The sequence below is a fragment of the Penicillium verhagenii genome (assembly GCF_028828195.1).
Source record: "Penicillium verhagenii strain IBT 33310 chromosome Unknown utg000006l_segment0_segment0, whole genome shotgun sequence".
Taxonomy (NCBI): domain Eukaryota; kingdom Fungi; phylum Ascomycota; class Eurotiomycetes; order Eurotiales; family Aspergillaceae; genus Penicillium; species Penicillium verhagenii.
In genome coordinates this window covers 444655-466186 of record NW_026643170.1, presented here as the reverse complement: position 1 = coordinate 466186, position 21532 = coordinate 444655, and the positions used below count along the sequence as shown (strand labels likewise).

The window sequence follows — 21532 nt, the reverse complement described above, 5'->3', positions numbered from 1 at the left end:
TAAATTACGAAACCTACAGAAAAAAACGAGGGAAAAACTATCAAGCAGCACATACTCAAATCATGTCATATCATTCTAAATACTTGCAGCTATCATAGACTGTCAGATACTAGCAGCACTAGCAGCACCTGAGATACCAGTTTGGTCCTTGAAATCCCACCAATCGCAACGCTAAATTCACAAAAGAAAAAAAAGAGAGAAGAAATCAAAAATTATATCGCCGAACGACGCTCCACCCTTTCCACCCATCTAGTTTTCACCAGTCATCAAACCGCAATCGCCGGAGCAAAGCTCCCTTGCAAAGAGTCCTTCATCTCATTCTTTTCCACGCTCCAGCTTTCAAGAGCCGTTTGAGGAGGTGCAGCAGTCTCTTGGCTGGTATTCTTGCTCTGGAAACGCTCGGCAGCGGGCCAAATCTCATGCCCGGCCTCTCTCTCCTTCTTGTGGTGTTCTGTGACCACCTCACGCACGGTCTTCTGGAAGTGAAGAGGACCCGCCTCCATCTCAGGGTGCAACTCGCCGTTGACGAAGACACCAGCATTGAGGTTCTTCTGTGAAGCAATGCAAAGGTACTTGTCCTCCGACATGATCCGCTTGTACATATCGCTGATAAGGTTGAACGCCTCATCAGTCGCATCCTTGTGCCGATAGACCTCGTACCGCATAACACACTGAGTCGGGCTGGTAGGGGTAAAGCGCTGCATGAAGAAGAAGTTGGGACTGATGTTGAACGAAGCGTTGGGCCAGAAGTACGTAGTCGCTATGCGGAAACCCTTTGCGATCTGGTCTTCGCGAGCCGCGCCATAGTGCTGGATGTGGCCGTCCTTCGTCTTGACGTAGTATGAGTTCAGATCGGCGATTGTGGGGATATCCGGGTGCGCGACTAGGCAGTGGTAGCATTCGTTGTAGTTGTCTGCCAGGATCTTCCAGTTGAATTCGCCCTCCATATCCCATGTGTGGTCGAAGTTGTAATCGTCGAAGTTGTAGTAGTCGAATCGGGGCTGCTCGTCCACGCCGTCAAAGTCGTCTTTCCATGCTACCTCGGGGGTCTCGGCTGCGTCCATGTTGACCCAAATGAAACCGTTTCGGTCAATGTGCATGTGGACAGGGGAGAGGTCGTCACTGAGGAGAGCGCTGATGGTGCCTTGGTTGTCCTTGACAATGATGAACTCGAAGCCAGCGGCATCGTATCGAACTGAGTCGCCGGGGTTGGCGACGCGGTGCTTGTGTGTGGTGAGAAGCCATTTACGGGAGAAAATCGATCGTCGCTCCAGCTCGTACATGTCCTGGGAGGTGTACCAGGAAGCAGGTAGAGCGCGGACGGGGGTCTTCTCGTCCTTGGGCGCAACAGGCGTAGCCGTGGTACCGAAGAAATTCCTCAAGAAGGACATTGTGAATGTGATATGAAATATTTAATTTTTCTCTTGCAAAGATGATTCGAGACTAGGATCTGAGCTCTGCTTTTGCAATTGTTGTTATCTACCGTTGAACCGGAATATCAACTCTTCTATATAGATAACCATCACGACCAGGGTTCCACGGAACCAACGGAGCCAAACACCTTATCCGATCTCCTCAACGGTGATACAAACTTGCACACCCGAGATCAACTGTATACTTCGGTGCTATTCGCAGTCAGGTGGCCATTATCAACGGGCGACATAGCTCGGGACCGATCAGGTGATCGGTGGGAGATTTCCCAACCGGGCCGCGTGGCTTGAATGTTATCGAGAACTCCAGGATCTTCGTAAGACGAGCTAAACTTGTGGCAAAAGTCCCGGCGAATAGGATTCCAAGCTTTCAGCACCATTATCTCTCATTTTTGATCTAGAACCCCGTGGTCAATCGGTTCCCCGGTTCGGTCTCACGCCCGTCTCCCACCGGCTCTTTGAACTTGCCTTAACTTGGCAATGTTTCTGAGAGTTCCCCAGATCTGAGGTGAAAATACGCGGAAAACTGTGGGGGATAACCCGGAGATGATTTTTATAGTCTAGAGCAATGATCAGATGATGACGAGGTGGGTCTAGGACGGGCATTACCCGAGCCATATAGTAGTCAGAGGAACCGTTCCAATATTCTCAATCATGGGATGCTGAAGGACTAATGATCCTCAGTGACTGCAGTATAATCTTGTGGAGAGGCACATTCTTCAGAACTCAATACTACTAGGCTCCAATGATGAATGCCTAGGTGTCTTATCTCCGGTGTTGATCATTGAACACTGAGCTAGGTTTAAGATAACGGTCCTTCAATATGAGTGAGGCCAATTATCGTGCAATTCAGTAGTGCGACATTGGGCAGCACGATCACATGCACATTCCCAGGGGCGTAAAACCTTACACTGGATTCTTTTACTCGGACGGTATTAGGCTGAGAAGGAGGCGCCAGCGATGGCGAGTCAATTCAGTCTTTGTTCCGGGAACCGATGGCCGTCGGAGCCGGTAGCATGATGCCGTCTCCAAAATTGTTATCCTGAAATGCCACCTGTTTCGAGAAGCATCAGGTAATTGTAACTTCGGTAATTTTTTCATCTCTATTGGTCAACCTGTTGAAAATCCACAGGTATACGAGAGAAACAGAGCGGTATGAAGGGTGATTTTCAGGATGATATAGCCAGAGCACATGCCAGCTAATGTGAAGATAGTAAGGAGATTGGAAGGCAACGAGGCCTTCATTGAGGCACATGACCTTACCTCAGCCATAGTACATAGCACTAGTTAGTAGGTTATAGCTTGTTTTTCTCTTAGGTCACGCGACTGTAATAGGATTGATCTTGTGATATTCCTATTGAACAGATTATCGCGTAGCTTGATTCCAAAAGTGCTGAAGGTTATTTAAGCTCAAGACAGAAAGGCATCCCTGGTATCCTTATATTTGAGAATTCTCAGCCCTGGATAATTTCAATGCTACCTAGTACATACTACTAGGAGTATGGACTTCAACCGATGTCTACAAAGTTTCCATGGATGTGCCATTGTTTTGCTCCAGTTTCACCCCCTGTAGGAACGACGACCTTTTGTTGATTTGAAAACTAAAAGCATCGTTTCTATGAGTCTATATTACTCAATAAAAGATTACATGTACCGAGTACATGGATCATGGTACCATTCCTCTAAGCTCTGGATCAGGGCAGTGTGGCTGATGTCATCACTGTCTTCCCGCAAATAGAATGTGGCGGAGCGCGGAACAAGTCTTCTCCGCGAACCCTTCTATTTCCGTCGATCAACTGTGGCGCATGCGATCCGACGCGGCAGGGCTGAACGAACCATGGACTCATTCTTGGCGATGACGCAAACCCACGCCGCCGTAGTTATATAAGAGATTGCAATAATAAATCTCCGAGAAAATTCTTCTTCGGAGTACAATTCCACGAGAATCATACCAATTTTCAAGGTTCTCAACTATCAATTGATCATCGAACAAGTTTAAGTCTCAGAACACATCTGATCGCACCTCAATTCTCAAATATGGGTGGTTGCTTTTCCTCTCCTCGTCAAGGGTACGGCATGGGCGGCGGTGGGTTTGGCCCTGGACCTCGCCCGCATCAGGGCCCTGGATTCGGTGGCGGTGGAATGGATATGGGTGGAGGATGGGGTGGACACCATGGCGGCGGGCCAGGATTCGGAGGCGGAGGTGGCTTTGGAGGCGGGGGTGGGTTTGGAGGTCCTGGGGGTGGGTTTGGGGGTCACGGGGGTCACCACGGGGGTGGGTTTGGAGGCCCCGGTGGAGGTGGTGGGTTTGGAGGACCAGGTGGCGGCGGCGGCGGCTTTGGTGGCCCCGGTGGAGGAGGTGGCCCCGGAGGTGGTGGTGGTTGGTAAACATAATGACCTTTGGAAGGATGAACTTCAGCCATTATCTTACCTCAATACAAACTCCCACCCTGGAAAGAGGTTCCCACCGAGGTAATAAAACCTCACATATCAGAGTCACCCACCACCAGCTGCAAAGATCTCGTTCGCCGACTACATGCTCTCCAGCGCTCCGGTGTTGATCTACTACACTGCTTTCAACCCGCACCTTGCTTGCTTGGTCTATCTCGTCTGCCATCTGCATCGATATCGACTCATACCGCGACAACTTCAAGCACATTGACTCTGAACAACATTACCGTTCAAAATGCCACTTGCTCATCCTCCTGCATGCCAGCTCCAGCCAATATCTGCCGCCCCGATACTTCTTCAAATGCAACATCGACTCTCGAAAAGTGACAGCAACCGACACTACGCCTTGTTGCCTTGATCCTGAAGGCTTCTTAGCTTGCCTGCCAGATCTGCTTTTACACTCTACTTCCTCGAACCCGTCCACATTTTGTCGACCCCGAGATGCGCCCAGATGCAATTGCAATTCGTTTTTGTCAAATACCCAAGACTAAAATGCATCCATGCGTGGCATGTATGTACTTAGTGATGAAAGTGGATGAAAATGTTCCCTTGGTCTCTGAGAGGGGCTTTTGAATCATCCTGCATCCATGCACGATTCTCATTCTATATGTCTACATAGCTTTGCAAGCTTTGAATCCAGATTCCGGATTGGAATATGATGACCACGAATGTGACAAAGGGGTCATAATATATCAGAAATGCATCTCGGCACATATATTACTATGCACAACAGAGCGCGCAATATTCAAATGTTGGAAGTGTGTTGTGTTAATACCTTTACTTCGTGACCTTCGAGCGCCCGGCGCATCCACCACGATTTGAAACTGGTTATCAATTGATATCGAGTGAGAATAAAAATGAAGATCGCAAGTGACTAACAAGTCTCTCACTAAATTCTTTATGAAAAAATCCATTCAAATATACACTTTTCAAATTGCTCTCAACGGCGGTAACACTGCTCTTAATTAGTAGATACCAAGGCGTTACATTCCTTCAATGTTATATATAGTAGTACTATCCATTAGTATTGAGACAAGTGCAGTGCCATACATAACCCAAAAAAATATTTAGCAGCTATGTGCTACTGCCAAGACAGAGTCACCTTCGGAAGTGGTCCAAGCATCAAGGTGGTTGTTGTTGTACATACACGTGAACCGTGGTTAGGGCTGACCGCTTGGCGCTCCGCTCCGAATCTCCAGCTTCTCTCCAAAGACCCTCGTCGATTCCTCAAAGCTACCTGCTCAACCAACTTTCGCTCAACATGGAGCCCGCCGTCCAAGCCCCTCCAACCCTGACCAATCCTCGATTCACCCTGGAACTGGAGTTTGTCTCATCGCTCGCCAATCCCTATTACCTATCGCACCTGGCAGTCACCTACCCGGGTCTTCTGGGAATTTCTCGCGCCGACGAGGACGACGACGACTCCGCCTCCGCCCCCGATGCGCAGGCCTTCGCCGCATACCTCGCCTACCTTTACTCCTACTGGAAGACCCCCGAATACTCCCAATTTCTCACCCACCCTGGACCGACCTTACGCGCCCTGCGCTTGTTGCAAGAAGACGCCTTTCGTCGGGACATCATCTTGCCTCAGGTGATCGAGGGCTTGGCCGGGGTCAATGTATTTGGCGATGCCGCAGCTGTCGAAGCCGATGACGAAGGGATTATGGAAAAGCCGGAGGAACAGAATGGCTCCAAGACCTGAGGGTTCACACTGAGCTCGACAACATTGTTAATCGAGTCATCTCTTATCACCACTACCACCACCACCACTCCTCCCCCGGCAGTCCTTCACACACTATACTCAAAGAGATGATTACGCAGTCTTCTTGGGCATGGGAAATTGACCTGCTATCGTACTCGGCATTTGGTCCACAGGACCATGATTGCGGGGCCAGTTACTTCATGTGCGACCGAGGCATGGGACAAGATCGGCCGGGAGCTTGTTGATCAAACAACAGGTACAACCTACGAGGACAGCCGGAGTCGAAGGTTTCCCCCAGCTCCGGTAATCCATATGTAATGGTTTGTCGCTGGTATTGCGGGGTTGGGAAAGGACAAAGCGTCTAGGAGATTAATACCTGCGCAAATATCGAACATAAGATGGGTTTTATGCGATCGCCCCGGATGCGTCGGGGGGCTATTTGCTATTTACCGCGGCAATTAGAGAACTACCAATCAAATCGATATTTATCTGTCACATTTCTCAAATATGAGGCCTTTTGAAAATACGTAAGGTGTAATTGACTCCAGGATCTGATACTGAGTAAGCTCGTCAATATTAAGTGACATCGTGGCCGAACAAGGCACCAAAGTCATCCCAACCTTCTTTTTTTGGGCCTTGAATCGTCATTAATTTCCCTTGTAATTACTAGTTGCTTCCCACTGAAATCACCAAGCTTCCTTACTCCTTTCCCCTACCTTCATTGCATTTTTTTTGCCGTTTTTCTCATCTTCGCCTTTTTTTTCGTTTTGAAAATTACCGGATTTCTTGGTTCTGTGAAAGAGAGCCCCACCCCCTGGTGATCGGCCTCTAACTACCTCATCGGACAGCCGTTCCCGTCCAACGTGGCTCTGAACGCTCGCCTCCATTGAAAGTCAACCTCTCCTATGGCCATCCTCCAATCCTAAAATTCTACAACACCCTGAACATTTCGGGCGTTCAGTCTCGAAAAACCCCAGCTCCTGTCTGCGGACAAACCCCCGGGGGGCAGCCATCAACACCGCGCCCATGGAGACTGTACGACAATCCTGTCGGCCCAAGCACCAGGTCTTGACACTGAAGTGCTACCCTCGATATCAAAAAGGCGTGGCAGAAGTCAAACCGAATCCGAGCGAACTTTCGTACCTACTATACTACGCGAGTACACGTCGCAGTAAGCTGACCAAGGTTGGCGGCTTTCTGGAGAAGAGAGTGGCCAAAGATGTCTGGCGACGCAGATTAGGGTGGGTATTACAGGAAATGCAGAAGACATTCTAGATGTTGAGTTGAGGAATGCAAGAGGCTGACATTGAAGTGTGGCAGAAATGTTCAGGTTGCGCTCCATATCCTATCCGGGCTCATCGAAAAAGTTCCTCGAGACCTTCCTATCTACGTGGGCTCCGTTTTAGCCGTCATCGAAACCGTTCTACGGTCAAATGATATTTCCATGGTAGAGGACTCGATCGCTACATTTGAGACTTTCTGTCGGCACCAGGACATCGCAATCATTTCGGCCGAACATGGCATTGCCCACAAATACCGAGAAGTTGTTCGCCTCTACGCAAGCTTCGCTGATCCGTCCTCCGACCTGTACTCTCCCGCAAAGGTCAGCCCGCCAGTTTCGATTCGATGGAGAAATGCAGGACTCCGTGCGATCCGCAGTATCGTGAGCTCTGAGAGTCTTGCCGCCGACGGAGGAAACTCCCTAAAAATCATCCTACCCGTCATTCTCGAGAATCTGTACTCTGCAGATGAAGATGTGCTTGTGCCGCTGAAAGCTAGGCTTCATGAGAACAAGGAGACCGACCGCGACGGAAATCGGGCTCCTCGACGGATGAGCGCCGCAACGGTACACACGGTGGATACTGTGGAGGGTGGTGACCCGGCACTAGCAGCTGGATCAGCGGCAGATGTTGATCGAAAGGCGGAGATGGATGCCCGGCTACTGGCCCTGCGATGCCTTGAACGAATCACGGTTTCCGGGAGCAATCGTGGTCAAACGCGAGTCGCGGCATCTATAATCATGCAATTCATCTCGAATAAACAATTCCCTCGCACCACCTCACAGGAAATGTCAACAGAGCCCCAAGATGGAAACTGGGCTACTTCGCTGATTGAACTGGTTGCGAACTGGTGTCCAGTCCAAGTTCGATTTTTGATTCTTGGCGCAGCTATGGACACCCTGTTCGACACTGCTCCCACGGAGAAAGCACTAGATTCCTCATTTACCATTCTCTCCGTGGTTGACTGGCTTCTAAAATCATCAGTGAATATGATTGGCTTAAGCGTGATGGATATTTTGCTGGGTCTTATGCAATATGCCTCAAGCATTCTATCGCCGCAGGAAAGTGCCAATACAGAAAACAAGGCAGATCTCCACGCTGATACCGCTATCTACATCTCTGGTCGGAGAAGGAGTCTGCTCACCCTTCTCGAACAATGCATTGGAGACCTGGCTACTCATATCTACTATACCGACCAGGTTGCAGATATGACACGCGCTATTCTCCGGCGCTTCAAATCAACCCTGAACCACGAGAGTGGCGCACCATCTGCGTTGGCTACAGTCCACGAGTCTACTGCGTCACCTGTGGCTGCCACCCAATCTGCTTCTGATACTCTCGGTGAGAAAGTCAGCGGTGATGCCTACTCGCATGCTGCTGCGAGATCAATGGCCCTCCGAGCTGTCAAGGCCATCTTTGTCGTGGCGAACTTGACAAAGTCTGCCTCAACGTCTGAGACAAGAAATCCGGTTGGTATTCATGTCTGGGAAGGGACTCAGGGCCTTCTTCGGGATCCCGATCGCGAAGTCCGTCACGCCTATGCTGATGCATTTTTGGCTTGGCTATGCCTTGAAACCAGCAAGGAAGATCTCAAACTACGAAACGATACGCCCAAGTACGTCAAGCCGTCATCGAGGGAGCAGGCGGATAAGCCAAATCGCCGGAGTACGTCGGCACCAGGTAACCAGAGAGAGATTGTTGCCCAGGCTGCACAATCAACCTTCCTTCGACTCTTGCATCTGGCTATCTATGATGCTGCCTTGGACTCCGCCGCTGTCGAATCCGAGATTCTTCTGCTGCATCTTATCATGGTACACCTTGTTGACAACCTGGGTGTGAATGCTATTCAGTACGGACTTCCGATGGTTTTGAAACTTCAGGATGATATTGCGACTTCAGTCGAGCTCGGGTCATCTAAGGCCCGCATCAACGTTGCGAGTTTGATCCATGGATATCTTTTGGCAGTGCTAGAGAAGTTCAGTCTTGAATCCACTCACGCCGGTGTTGAGATTCGCAACGAAATTGAAAGGAGACAGAGCAAGGGACAATGGCTTTCCAAGGTTCGACTGCCGCCCACTGGTCTCGATGATATCGTCATCGGTGATGAAAAGTCTTTCAACGGGGACTCAGATTCATCTGATAGCCTGCAACCTTTCCAGAATATCGAAGGGCTCGTAAGTGGGATTGACGAATCTTATACCAAAGCCATTTCATCGCCACCTCAAAGTCCTCCAACCGCACCAGCACCAGGCTTCAATTTCCCAGTTCTGAGCCAACCTCCATCAACTCATCGGCTGATCGAGAGCGGTCTTCCTTCATCGGTCAAAGATCAGATGATGTCTCCATGGTCTCGAGAGTCGTGTTTGGCTGCCGTGGAGAAGGAAAGCGTTAAAACATTGTCTCTCAGTGGGTCCCGTCAAGGAACCGCGACCCGCAACAACAATGTTAATAGTGCCGCGAATGGTGCCGCGAATGGTTCTCCTGCTGGCTCTGCTACACACAAGAACCGTCGGCAGAGTGTTCCTGAACTTCCACGAACACCAGAGCATAGTTCCAACCGAGGGTCTCCCGTCCGTGTGACAGAGCTGCGACGTGTGCTTTCCGTGACCGCCGATGGCCAGCAACGGAAACTCAGTCCCCTTCGCGGCCACCTCGATGCATCAAACATCAGCATTATCTCCTCTGGTAGTGAGAGTATGGTCAGCGGAAGCTACGCGGTCTCCGAGATGGAACCAGATACCACATCTGTTCATCAACGGGACGCAGACCGGGCACCTGACGGACAGGGGTCAGAGACTCCCCGCCCAGCGTCAGTTATTGTTCTTTCCGGCGACAAAACCCCGACTGAACAGACAGACAGTCTGAGCAGAGTCAACTCTCACGAAATCCCCCCTGTTCCGCCCATTCCTTCGAACCTCCACATTCCAGGTGGCTTTCCCAATGACTCCCAACGATCCCTGCTCATCGACCGCCCATCAACTGCCCCCGACTCGCGCCAGTCTTCCTTCCAGGGCAAATCTGGGCAGCCCCAACAGCACACTCGCAACAAAAAGTCATTGAACCGCAACAAGAGTCGCAGCAGCAATAGTCTTGCTGGAGTTGACGCCTTCCATGACTCCAATGGTGACTCTGCTCTGGACAGCGACCAGCGAGTAGAGCTCAAAAAGCTCTTGGACGGATTCCTGACGCCTGAGAACAGTCTTCTGGCTAACGGGGATCACCCAACCACCGGATCCAAGGCACCAGTAACCCGAAGCTACTCCAAACGACGAGTCAGTGGTGGCGGTGGTCTTGGACGCCCCCCTTATTGATTTCTTTCACCCATTGCGCTTTGCGCCTGTACAGTCGATTCCGGCAGCTTTCTTCTCCAATATCCGAATCTCCCGTTTTTTTCGTTTCTTTGCCCTGCATTGTACATGTTATAATTTCCTTTCTCCTTTTACCTTCTGCTCCTGGTTGACTCCATCTTAAGAGTTGGCGTATCGGCCTAAACGCTCCCTCGTCATTCAGTTTCCTTCCCCCCTTTTTTCGTGCCACCTGATATTCTCTCTTTTTACCTTATTTTCTTTTTGCATATGCTTATTCACTTATCAATCCGCGAACTTTTTTTGGTTACGGTTTTGCGACTGCTTTTTGTATGTCGGCGAATGTTTTGCCGCGGAATTGTACCTAGCTTCGTTGTCTGTAGACACAAAATAGATGGTCCTATAGTCTGCACATGAGATAGATGTGATTGTTAGTCTGGTCAACTACTAGCTTTTATTTTAGTCCACGGGTGCTTAACAGGAGCAGTATCGAATTTGAAAATGAAATCCACATATGTTAGTACACCTGGGCATATATAGACAGGGATCAAAACATCGAGTTCAAATGCAGTCGCCAGAAATCATTTAGTTCGCATAATCAATCAATTTGTTCCATCACTTCAAGCAGGCTGCGCAACCAAACCAGGAGACTCAACCGTCTCCTCTTCAGCCTGCACAATAACATCATCCTTCACAGGACCGAAGAACTCCTTAAAAGTCTTCTCCAAAGTATCCTCAGGAATCTGCATATGCTCCCCAGGGACAGTCCTAAAATCCAATTTATCCTGCTGATCCAAAATCTTCAAGCCCAACCAATCCTCCTCGTAAATCTTCCTCTTATGCAACGGCGTAACAGTCCCATCCGTCGCATTCACATCCGCAAAATGCGCACTCTCCTTCGGCACAGCAACAGTATCATTCTCAAACATATACATAGCAAACATATTCAACGAAGAAAGCCGCCGCTTATACACCTCCTTCTTCTCCGCGCGCTCATTATTAATATCCGCCAAAAAGTTGCTATGCTCCAGATACGCCTCCAGCTCATTCGGGTCCCGGAAGTACTGCGCGGGGACGACATGCGCCTGCACAAAGTCCGCCCACGTGCCCGCGCGCAGCAGGCTCTCGGCCGCGTTGCAGAACCAGTCGCCCATGCCGCAGGACTGGAACTCGCTTATGCCGTTGTGCTGGCTGCCGAATGTGACGAGGTTGTGGACGGGTGGCTTGTTACAGCGCTCGATGTAGCCGCGGAGGAACTGGCCGCCTTGCGAGAAGCCGATGGCGTTGATTGCGGGCGCGGTGCTGAGGATCGGGTCTGTGGCTAGTTGGTCGCAGACTAATTCGAGTTGCTCGGTGACGTTGCCGAAGAAGGTGGCTTGGCGGTCACCGTTGCCCGTGTCGTCGAGGTGGATTATGTGGACGTATGTTCCTGGGTTTGTGGTCTTGGCGAGGTCGGCTACGGCGGCGAGGCCGTTGCGCTCGAAGTCGTCGCCGAGGCCGTGCCAGATTACTAGGGGGAGTTGGGTGGAGTCGGCATTGGAGTTGGGACTTGAGGATTTGATTGAGAGTGATAGGGCACTAGTTGCCAGTGATGCTATTATGGGGATGAGACGCAGCATGGTGGCGCTGGGATTGGGAGTTGGGAACTCGATGGACGTTGGAGCTGGAGAGCTGGAGTGGATCCGGGGGAATTACGATTGCCTATATTCCTTTATCGGCACGTGATAGGCAACACCAACTGGCAACCTTTTTTGATCGCCGCTGAGAATCAATTGGCGGTGGAACACAAAGTGGTATTGCAGATCCATCCATGGATGGAATTGTATGACAAGGACCGGCCCCAAGGTTGATCAGTCGCTCATGGGCCTTGGATTAATAGTTCAAGAATATTGGAGGAGAGTACATAGCAAACATATGGGAAATAAACTTGAATGTACAGACTAGCAATTCCAAATTTCCAACAATTTAGTAGCTGAAAACGAGCCCTTCCAACATTGACTGTTCAAACTACTAGTAGCTCCTAATTTCACTCTTTATTGTATGTAAATTTTCAGCTAGTAGCATTTGGATGTTCTAGAAATCTTCCAAGGTTGGACGGCACTTGTAAGTTCTGGCAATGAGCTTTCATTAGGTAGACATCTGTATTCTAGATTCAATGAGTCCATATTGATAGTTCCAAGGTTACAGTTGGGGAAAAAGGCCATCACTTGATCATCGTTGTAACATCAGATGCGCTTCGTCGAAAAGATGTAGATGGAACCACACCAGACCAAACCAGTAACCAGTAGCACAAGTTCGCCGTTCTTTCGCACGCATGCTTAGGCGATTCCCATCCTAATCCTGCAATTGAACAACCTGACCGAATATTTTTACTGGCACGGGACTGAAGGGGTTTTCTGCGACCTTCAGGGGTGCATTGGAGATATTCAAGCAAGGCATATCATCAACGGCGAATTGGGGCATATTCAAGCGATCATTGAAAGAGCTGCGAGTATTAAGTGGGCTACTGGGATGTAAGCTTCGTTGCGGCTGCGGAAGCCAGCTGGAGACCAAAGGGTCAAAAGGGGCACCCGCCATAGTCAATACGGGGGAAGAAGAGGCCGTTCTTCGAAGGCCATAAGAAGATTCAAGGCCCAAGCCGCTGTTGGGAGCCTGATGCGATTTGAATAACGTTTGTTCTGCAATCAGTTGATCATCAATGGTAAATCGACGCCTTGGTAAAGGCGATCCAAATGCATCCACAGGAAAACTTCCTAGGGATGTGCTTTGATCTGTTTCTGACCGGGAGTGACAGGGCGAGTTTTGGGCAGGATGAACCTTTGCGGAAATATCATGCGGAAAGTTGTAGCCGGCGGGATCGGGGTGTTCCGCCACCTGAGTCTTGGCTAAGATCTCTAGTTCTTTAAAACGGGGTAGCGCACGGCTGTGGCGTGGTTGCAAGGAAATGCGACCGGAAGCAACTTTCCTTGGGAGGATTGGCGAAGATTCTTGGCGATTTGGTTGAAGAATTTCTGTGGGCTCATTGTTGTCCAAAAGCATTGAAAATGAAGATGGGTGGTTAGCGGCTGCTTGGGTATTATCTGTGGGCGAGCCGGCAAGGTGGCCATCAATGTGTATCTTGACATGACTCAAGCTGAGGTCTTGTTCAACAGATGGAGTGCCTCTTTTTCGAGACTTGAACAGTCCAGGCAAAGTCGGATTCCTATGGGACGACATACGCTTTCGGTCAAGATCAGTCAATTTCCGTCGCTTTCCAACTCGTCCCACCTCCTCGACAGAAGGGAATGAGATTTTCAATGGACGGGCCGCAGATACAGCGGCCCAGTCTGGTTGTTGCAGGAGTCGACGCTTCAAGATAGCCAGTTTAGTATTGGGTAGGCCTTTGACAGAATGAGGTCCAGGTGACTCGATGGTCCTGGATTTTAGTAAAATATGTCAGGTTAGCATTGCGTCGTTGAGTGAATCCACACCAGAAACAAAGAAGCGATGCACAGATCCAGCATGTTGTACTGACTGAGCTACCTCTCCTACTTCTCTGGTGTTAAGATCATCTTTGCAAGAGCCATCTTGAAACCCGTTAAATGAGAGTGGTTGAGCGGGTACTCCGTTGATGGCCTGTTGTCGAGACTTGGCAAAGTTCTGGCGCTGAGCTTTGGATAAAATGCCTCGTGCCGAATGTCGGCGTAACTGGCCTCCTGTCCAATTCATGAGAATGAGGAAGGTGGATCTGGTTGCCGATAGTGGAATCGATAGTGTGATAAGTTAAGTTATTACTGCATAACTGTAAAGTGGAGATCATGTGATATTAACCTCTCAAGTTCTCAACCGAGACTCCGAGAGCTATTCCCAAGCCAAACCACACAAACACGTCACGTGGTCTCGCATACAAAATCCGATTTTCAGATTTCTGCATTTTCTTTTCCCTTTCATTATGACCATGATCTTATGAGAATCATGTTATAGCGACAAGAGTGTGACAACTCACCAGATCCACAGGTAAGCCGTGTCTGAATTTCAAGTTTGATTTGATTTGAAATCTCTTTTTTTACTTTTTTTTTTTTTTTCTTTCTTTGTTTGCGAGAGGATCCGTGCTTTTCTCGGACAAAAATCCCTCGACTCTCTCTGGTCTTCTGATGAAGCAATAATTTTAAAGCATAGTTCACCTGAGGTCTCCGGACTACTGAACGAAAAACTTTATCCATCTTTCAACCTATCTGATACCATTTCACTATTTCTGAAATTTGTTCATTATTTGCGAATTTCGGAATTGTTGCTGACTTTCTGTCGAACAGGTCCATACTTTCTTTTTTTTCTAATTTTTTTTCTCTTTTTTTCCGTGCCCAACGCTGCATTGCTACCCAAGCGTGGGTCAGCTCGGCGGCGGGCCGCTCCTTGTGGGATCCAGTCAATTAGAAAATAATGCCAGCCTTGTTTTTCAGTCTAATCTCTTTTTCTCTTGCGCTTGCTCCTGCACCTGCGTCTTGTATATTCTGTAACTCGGTAAAACATGTGCGCTCATCTTGACGTCTCTACTCCGCACTCCGTATAAGATATCATCCCCCTCTTTTGGCTGAATCTCACTTGCATTCTATCCCGTAACCCTCCGACGTGGACGCTTCTCCACCATACATGTTCCTTGTCCACGCGCGAAGAACATCATCATGCAGCGTCAGCTCGTTATACCACCAATCATCATCATCTACGTGCTGTGCCAAGCCTATGGAGACACTGGTCTAGTCTCACCGCTAGAACACCCCCTCCCTTCCATCCACTTGGGGGCGTCCACTTGCAAACCGAGTATGCAGATACCGTCACCGCCAGTCTTCAGCACTGGCCATCTACTGGTCATCGATGGTGCCAACACTGCCAACAACGCGCTGCACGCTGCAATTTTGGCACACGCCATGTTTTGAGCTGGCCCCACCCCACTCCGAAGACCGCTAGTATGTATTTTTTTTTCTACTACTAAAAAGGCTGCTGATCCCCTCCCCTCCTCGATCCTTTCTCTTTTCTCTGTATAACTTCGGATTCCAAATCATCTGACGACTTGGTTTAATTTTGACCAATTGTGCTTTCTACCTTTCAATATATACCCCCTTTTTACCAATCCATATACCCAGTCGACCAGTCTCTGGACCTTGGACGCCCCTTTCTGCTACTTCATACAACATCTGCCAGGTTTATCTTGCCCAAGGATTTTTTTTTCTTTCTTATACACTGCCACGTTGCCCTGGACAGGATTTGCTTTGTTGTTTCCCAGGCTTCTCTTCAGTCTACACCTCGTGGCTGAAAAACATCAGGTAGTCCCCATCACATTTTCCTTGCACTTTCAACTTTTGTTCTTTATATCTCCCATGCGCTGCCTTTCTATACTGGACCTGTACCCTCGCCTATGTACCTTCGACAACCTATCCATGGATTTCACCAACTGCAGGCCATTGCAGACTTCCCACTTGACCAATGGACCATTGATACTTTGACCTTGACCGTGATCCTCACTGGTTTACTCTACCTATCTGGTAGCCCAAAAAGAATGATGCTTCTTTATGGATACTCCCTGGCACCGGTTGTCAGGTGAGTGGACTCTTTTGAGTGTTGTTTTATGTGATGACACTCAATCGAAACTTCCGCTGGACTTGCCTTTATACCCATGGATTTTGCAAAACAGAAAACTTGCCCTGGACTCCCTTCACCCAAACCTGGTGTGATGTGGATGGATTTACTTTACTCCCTGGATAACTGAATGGACCTACTATACGCCTTGGCTTACCTTTGATTACCTTACCGTGGACTCATAATGAAATATCCCTGGAATGATTTTACTATGGCCTTTTCTTTCTCTCGGACTTGACACAAGGAGCCTTTCTACAAACTATCCCAGGATTCTTCTGAGCTTAATGTTGCTCTTCCCGAAATGGAATGCTCCACCTATTATCAACACTTACCTTGGCCACTGATTTGATGGAACCTGGTCAAGCAAGCCCAGGCTGACCTCCCGTGAAATGAATGACTATGACTTTTACTCCCTGGATTCTCATTACCCTCCAACAATACTACGACTATTAGCCCTGGCCATGATGAATGTACTCGACTGTTATCTCAATCCACAATCCTGGCAATAGGCTGTTACCGCATGACTGGACTCCATACTCGACGTGAACTTATATCCTAGGACATCTTTACGCCTCTACCATGGACTTTGCTACTCCTAACTGTGACTTTGGTGCGTCAAGCTTTCGAAACAAGCTCGATAACTCTAGCTAATATATCATAGGCTTTCGACTTCGTCTGGACCTTGGAGCTCTCTTGTTTTTGTTCTTTTTTGATTTCACTTTCCTTATTTTTTTTTTCTTCTTGAAACTTTAGACGTGACGGTGTAGATGACTGACTTGATGATGCTTTTTATTTACAGTTACTTTACACAATTATACACACAACACAAAATGTCTCCCAGGACCAGCACAGACCCTGAGCGGGTTTCTCTTACTCAGTCCAGACACACCTCCATGGTTCACGGAATGTCACATATGGCCTCAAGAACACTCCAGGATGATGAAATGTCAAGCCAGGACAACTCGTCCTTGTGCTCAAGTATTGCCACAAACCACGGAAATCCCCAGGACATGAAAGACTGGAGTATGAACACTTCAGAGTCTCTCGATCAGGCCATTTCCAAGGAATCTCCCCAGGTGCAAATGCTTTCTTTCTCGTTATCTCAGCAGCTCATGACCCCCACGGTCGGACCAAATGATGTTATGTACACAGGCGTAGACTTCCCAGCAGTCTCAGACCTACATGATCACGATGGATTTTACTCCTTTGTGGACCTTTCTTCCATGGATAATGATGTTTGTGGTGTGCAGTCAGGCACACCGGATGATGCCCTTTCTGTTGCTCACAGTTCTCACACGGATGATGCCCACTTCATGAGCCACGAGTCGTGGAATGCTATGATGCCTGATGGCCACTACTCTGGATCAACCCTGGATCAACTCTCATCAGGTCTTTTCCATGGTGTTCCTGTCTCTCCGCCTCTGACAGAAGCTAGCACCGACATTCCCATTACTTCTTCATGCTCACACCCTGGATTTCCTTCTTTCATGACCCATGATGATGCACTCCTCGGAGATTACACTTCCACATCGCCCATTGGCAACCATGGACTTAACCCAACGGAGCCGCTGTTCCCTAACACCACTATCAGTGAGAAGGACGCTGAAAGGTGGGTCCACAACAAAATGATGTTGAGCCAAATACAACGAACGGGGATTCTAATTCATTCCCCGAACAGGACCATCAGACCTACCAAACAGTCTCGACGATCAGCTTTGCCAGGTGTTTCTCAGCCCAATATCAAGCTCGAGTCGGATTTCTTCCCTCCTCTTCCCATGAGAGAGCCAGCCCGCCAGAGATCCAAGGATGGAGCCGAGTCTCGTAACCCGCGAGAGCACCACTTCTATTCCCTTCCCACCCACAGTGATGGAAAGTACTACTGCCCGTTTGCCAATGGAGACAAGCCCTGCAACCACCCACCCACCACGCAAAAATGCGCTTACCAGCAAGTTCTCCTGATATCCATCCACTCAAGGATCCTGACGTGTCCAGGAGCTAACAGATATCCCCTTATAGCAAGTACCTGGATTCTCACTTGAAGCCCTACCGGTGCAAGATCCCCGTCTGCATGGATGGCCAGCTGCGTTTCTCCTCAAACGCCTGCCTCTTCCGCCACGAGCGTGAAGCCCACGGACTACATGGCCATGGAGACAACCCCCACCTCTGCCTGTGGGAGGGCTGTGAACGCTCCGTCCCTGGATATGGATTCCCACGTAGATGGAACTTGTACGACCACATGCGTCGTGTCCACGACTATGTCTCCTCCGAGCGCCACAGCTCACCCGAGATTTCCCCCGCGGTGACCGTCCCTGCCAAGAAGAAGGATTCCACCCCTTCCACCACTGGCCGCAAGAGAAGAAGTGTCACGGGCCCCACCCCGGCCCCCACCATGAAGCGCACCCGCTCCATCCACTCCCACTCCGGCCCTGCCAAGGCAACTCAGAACTCCGCCCAGCATGGACAGCGTCTCCGCACCGCCGAGCACAACTACTACACCTGCCGCTCGCGTCTTCTTGAGGAATTGGCCAAGATCAACCCCCAGGACATCTCCATGCACGAGAAGGTCAACGCTAGCCTCCAGGAGCTGTTCACCTTGGGACTGAACTTCCGTCAGATCGAGGCCAGCCAGGTTATTACCCACATGCCCAATGGAATGCCCGCGTGAATGATTTTCCTTCGCAAGGCTCTGTAAGTCCCCTTTTTCCATCCTGTAATGGAGGAACTAGGATACAACAGTCAGCCATGATCGTTTCTTTTCAAACCTTTCGCGGAGGATGCTTTCCCCCACTTGCCATCATCATCACCATCATACCTTGAACGAAAACTGCTGCCTTGTCGCGCTTGCTTTCGAATTCCGGAATGACCTGTTTAAGCCACGAACCTACTGGGAGCGGACGGACGCATAAGAGTATGCACTCGCACCGGAGCAACCGCTCCAGATCTGGATGCCGTGAGGCAATACCAAAGGGAAAAAAAACCGGGAATCTGTTATGTTGGAGCCGGGCACTCCAGCTACAGTATTCCATGGATAACCCCCGGTGCTCTTACCTCGGAAGAGCACCAAAGCCTTTACCTCACTGAAATGTGATGGGTAGGGGAAGAGGGGGCATGGTCAGGAACCACGCCCCCACCAAAAAAAAGCAAAAAGAAAAAGGACAAAAAAAAAGAAGGAGGAATTGGATGGATAGGAGGCATTGTTGATTCACTTTATTCGACAGATGGAGTTTTTAGTTTGAGCAATTTATTGATTTACATTTGAATATTTCCATGAAAGAAGAAACATAGTAGACCTCTTAGCTAAGGTAATCAATCAACCCTAGGTAAATAGAAAAGAGAGGAATAAAAAGCAAGAAAGCCATCATTTTTAGTCTCATAAATCATGAATATCTCCATCTATAAAGCTCTATCAATATCCACACAAGGGTGTCTAGTATTTCCAAAGACCGCTTTTTGTATATTCAGCCCCCTACGAATCATCATCACCCCCAAAAGTCGAATTCAAAAACCTCACAAACGCATCCCCAATCTGATCAGCTGGCAACCCACCCTGCCCAGCCCCATGCCCACGCCCAATATAAACCCGATTCAAACTAATCCACTGCCTCCTCAAGCGCTGCAATCTCGGCAACGCCAAAACCCCACCAGGCCCAGCAAGTTCATCCGTCGTCCCCGTCGTAGCAACATGCGCCGGAACAAAGACCGGCGTCGAAGCTTCGGGCACAGAAACCGAGATTCCCTTGCCGTCTTTACTCTGCGCCAATGCTACCTCTGCTGACGGTGTAGCCTGCGTAAATGCGCGGATAGCAGTGACCACGGCCGAGGTCTTCTTCTCCATGGCGTACAAGGCGTCGTGGTCAGTCGAGACAGCCTGGACGGTTGCCATGTGAGGTGCCATGCGGGATCGTAGAGAGCCGGCTCCGCTGCCGCCGCGGGTGAACGATGTCCGGGTTGTGGTGACGCTTGCGGCGGAGGAGAGCGATGTTGAGCCGAGGGAGGCGGCGAGATCGGTCATGGGGGTTATGGATGGTTCTTGGGCGGAGGGGAGAACTACGCCGGTGAGAGCGTGGAAGATGTCTGCTACGGGCGGCGTTTCGTCGGCCCAGGGGACTGTGAAGAGGGGTTTATCCCAGCGGCTGTGGGTGCTTGGTTCTTCGTAGCGGAAGATGAGGTTGTTGAGGAGCTCGGATGGGTATGGTTCTTCGGTGTCGGTTGGTTTGGCGGGGACTTCTGGGGAAGAGGAGTCTGTCTCGGTGGTGGATGGGACCTGTGAGTCTGTGTTTGCGTCTGAGGGTTTCTCGGAAGCTTGACGCTGGAGTCGGGCGTCGTTGTTCGCAATACATTGGTCAACGGGTGTTCCGACATGGACCTGGTTCGATTCATGAGTGATTAGTTACGCTATTGGACTTCTCCCTCCCAGATCGGGAAAGCATCATACCACACAGCATGATGTTCCGGCAGCCTTGGCCTCACACCAAAGCTGGTACCGCCATCCTTTGATATAATTCATGCCATCCAAGATCACAATGCTATCGCGAGCAAGGACACGCTTAGCCCGAGCGTAGGCTACGCCACGGGCCTCCTTTTCTGTGCGTGCATGATCGTATACGATTCGAGGGTGTGAGGTGTCATGAGATGCAACGACATGAACTTTGAATCGAGACTTTAGGGTAGCAGGCGAGGCTGAATCGGTGGCAGCGAAGAGTTCATCCTGCGCTGTTTCGAAGAGCGCCGCGAGCTGGTTCGCGCGGTAGGTGAGACCGGAGCAAGGGTAGCCGGTTAGAATCACGAGCTGAGGGGGTCAGTACAGGTCATTTTGTGGCTGTTTCAGCTGTTCTTACAGGCATCCTGGGTGGTTGTGGTGTTTGGTGCGGCGAACTTTTTTTCCGCGGGGTTAAACCATGTGACTGCGGGACAGCCGCTGGGATCTGCAGTAGAAACTTGAAAGCACATTACTTTGGAACATTTAGAACAGGTCAATATAGATAGATCGTAATATCTAATATTTATTGATCTGATTATTAGTTTTAATTATTACAAAATTTTCGTCGAATATTTTTTTTGGAATTTTATCTTTTTAGAGAGAGCGGTCATTTCAAGTATTTGGTGATGGACATTATAGCATTCACAAGCAAAAGCCTAATGTCACCTTATCTTGCAGGCAAAAGCCATAGCTGTATTCCGTGGTACTTCGGTTACAGGAAGCCCCGAGGTTCGCATTTGACAGAGTTCGGCTTATCAGTGGGGGTGTTCAATGTTCTCACCAAATCAGTATCAATACCGAGCGATTTACATCGCATGTTTTCTATAACTTTCTATGCTTTTGAAATCCAGTGCGACGCTATTGAGAAGTGGGGTAATAAAGCCCAGAACTACTATATTATAACTTTTTATTGAAATGAAGAACCGTAGCGACACAATTATGGAGATAGATTCGAAACGGGCAAAAGCTCCGTTTATACAGATTCATTCAACGTGGTGGCGGCCAATAGGAACAGGAACATGAACTCGGATCTGTTAATCGTTCTTCCCTAAAGAAACGGAGATACTAGTAACCAGTAGTCAAGTATGGCATTTACATTCCGGCCGAGGCTTTTACCGTTTTACGGTATTTTGCCACTCTCATCGTGTGGAGATGTGTGGAGATACCGTCACATTACACGGGTAATCATCGGGATCTACTGGTAAAAAAAAGGCATGGTAAAAAAGTAATCACGTCAGAACTTCTTTCCCTTTCAAGATCTCCCTTTCTGT

At 49.3% G+C, this 21532-nt stretch overlaps 11 protein-coding genes across 11 annotated transcripts; 6 read left to right on the top strand and 5 right to left on the bottom strand.

The window, feature by feature from the left end:
• Positions 1 to 266: 266 nt before the first annotated feature.
• Positions 267 to 1391, bottom strand: N7466_005593 (RHO alpha subunit C-terminal catalytic domain-containing protein; the record flags this gene model as incomplete). The annotated part of the gene is made up of 1 exon (XM_057164990.1): positions 267 to 1391. One exon carries the CDS (start codon positions 1389 to 1391, stop codon positions 267 to 269), a length of 1125 nt encoding a protein of 374 aa, XP_057020589.1.
• A 215-nt stretch (positions 1392 to 1606) lies between these two features.
• On the bottom strand, positions 1607 to 1810 carry N7466_005592 (uncharacterized protein; the record flags this gene model as incomplete). Its single annotated transcript, XM_057164989.1, has 1 exon — positions 1607 to 1810. One exon carries the CDS (start codon positions 1808 to 1810, stop codon positions 1607 to 1609), a length of 204 nt encoding a protein of 67 aa, XP_057020588.1.
• A 1657-nt stretch (positions 1811 to 3467) lies between these two features.
• Positions 3468 to 3818, top strand: N7466_005591 (uncharacterized protein; the record flags this gene model as incomplete). Its single annotated transcript, XM_057164988.1, has 1 exon — positions 3468 to 3818. One exon carries the CDS (start codon positions 3468 to 3470, stop codon positions 3816 to 3818), a length of 351 nt encoding a protein of 116 aa, XP_057020587.1.
• A 1324-nt stretch (positions 3819 to 5142) lies between these two features.
• On the top strand, positions 5143 to 5583 carry N7466_005590 (mediator of RNA polymerase II transcription subunit 31; the record flags this gene model as incomplete). The annotated part of the gene is made up of 1 exon (XM_057164987.1): positions 5143 to 5583. The coding sequence occupies one exon, from the start codon at positions 5143 to 5145 to the stop codon at positions 5581 to 5583; it is 441 nt and encodes a 146-aa protein (XP_057020586.1).
• A 1026-nt stretch (positions 5584 to 6609) lies between these two features.
• N7466_005589 (uncharacterized protein) lies at positions 6610 to 10174 on the top strand (the record flags this gene model as incomplete). The annotated part of the gene is made up of 2 exons (XM_057164986.1): positions 6610 to 6824; positions 6904 to 10174. The coding sequence occupies 2 exons, from the start codon at positions 6610 to 6612 to the stop codon at positions 10172 to 10174; spliced, it is 3486 nt and encodes a 1161-aa protein (XP_057020585.1).
• A 614-nt stretch (positions 10175 to 10788) lies between these two features.
• N7466_005588 (palmitoyl-protein thioesterase family protein) lies at positions 10789 to 11787 on the bottom strand (the record flags this gene model as incomplete). The annotated part of the gene is made up of 1 exon (XM_057164985.1): positions 10789 to 11787. The coding sequence occupies one exon, from the start codon at positions 11785 to 11787 to the stop codon at positions 10789 to 10791; it is 999 nt and encodes a 332-aa protein (XP_057020584.1).
• A 715-nt stretch (positions 11788 to 12502) lies between these two features.
• N7466_005587 (uncharacterized protein) lies at positions 12503 to 13876 on the bottom strand (the record flags this gene model as incomplete). Its single annotated transcript, XM_057164984.1, has 2 exons — positions 12503 to 13583; positions 13683 to 13876. 2 exons carry the CDS (start codon positions 13874 to 13876, stop codon positions 12503 to 12505), a joined length of 1275 nt encoding a protein of 424 aa, XP_057020583.1.
• A 953-nt stretch (positions 13877 to 14829) lies between these two features.
• N7466_005586 (uncharacterized protein) lies at positions 14830 to 15081 on the top strand (the record flags this gene model as incomplete). Its single annotated transcript, XM_057164983.1, has 1 exon — positions 14830 to 15081. One exon carries the CDS (start codon positions 14830 to 14832, stop codon positions 15079 to 15081), a length of 252 nt encoding a protein of 83 aa, XP_057020582.1.
• A 479-nt stretch (positions 15082 to 15560) lies between these two features.
• Positions 15561 to 15876, top strand: N7466_005585 (uncharacterized protein; the record flags this gene model as incomplete). The annotated part of the gene is made up of 2 exons (XM_057164982.1): positions 15561 to 15742; positions 15837 to 15876. 2 exons carry the CDS (start codon positions 15561 to 15563, stop codon positions 15874 to 15876), a joined length of 222 nt encoding a protein of 73 aa, XP_057020581.1.
• A 735-nt stretch (positions 15877 to 16611) lies between these two features.
• N7466_005584 (putative C2H2 finger domain protein) lies at positions 16612 to 18446 on the top strand (the record flags this gene model as incomplete). Its single annotated transcript, XM_057164981.1, has 3 exons — positions 16612 to 17390; positions 17460 to 17730; positions 17784 to 18446. 3 exons carry the CDS (start codon positions 16612 to 16614, stop codon positions 18444 to 18446), a joined length of 1713 nt encoding a protein of 570 aa, XP_057020580.1.
• Positions 18447 to 19247: 801 nt separating this feature from the next.
• N7466_005583 (putative RNA polymerase II Elongator complex associated protein Kti12) lies at positions 19248 to 20625 on the bottom strand (the record flags this gene model as incomplete). Its single annotated transcript, XM_057164980.1, has 3 exons — positions 19248 to 20147; positions 20217 to 20570; positions 20620 to 20625. 3 exons carry the CDS (start codon positions 20623 to 20625, stop codon positions 19248 to 19250), a joined length of 1260 nt encoding a protein of 419 aa, XP_057020579.1.
• Positions 20626 to 21532: the final 907 nt, after the last annotated feature.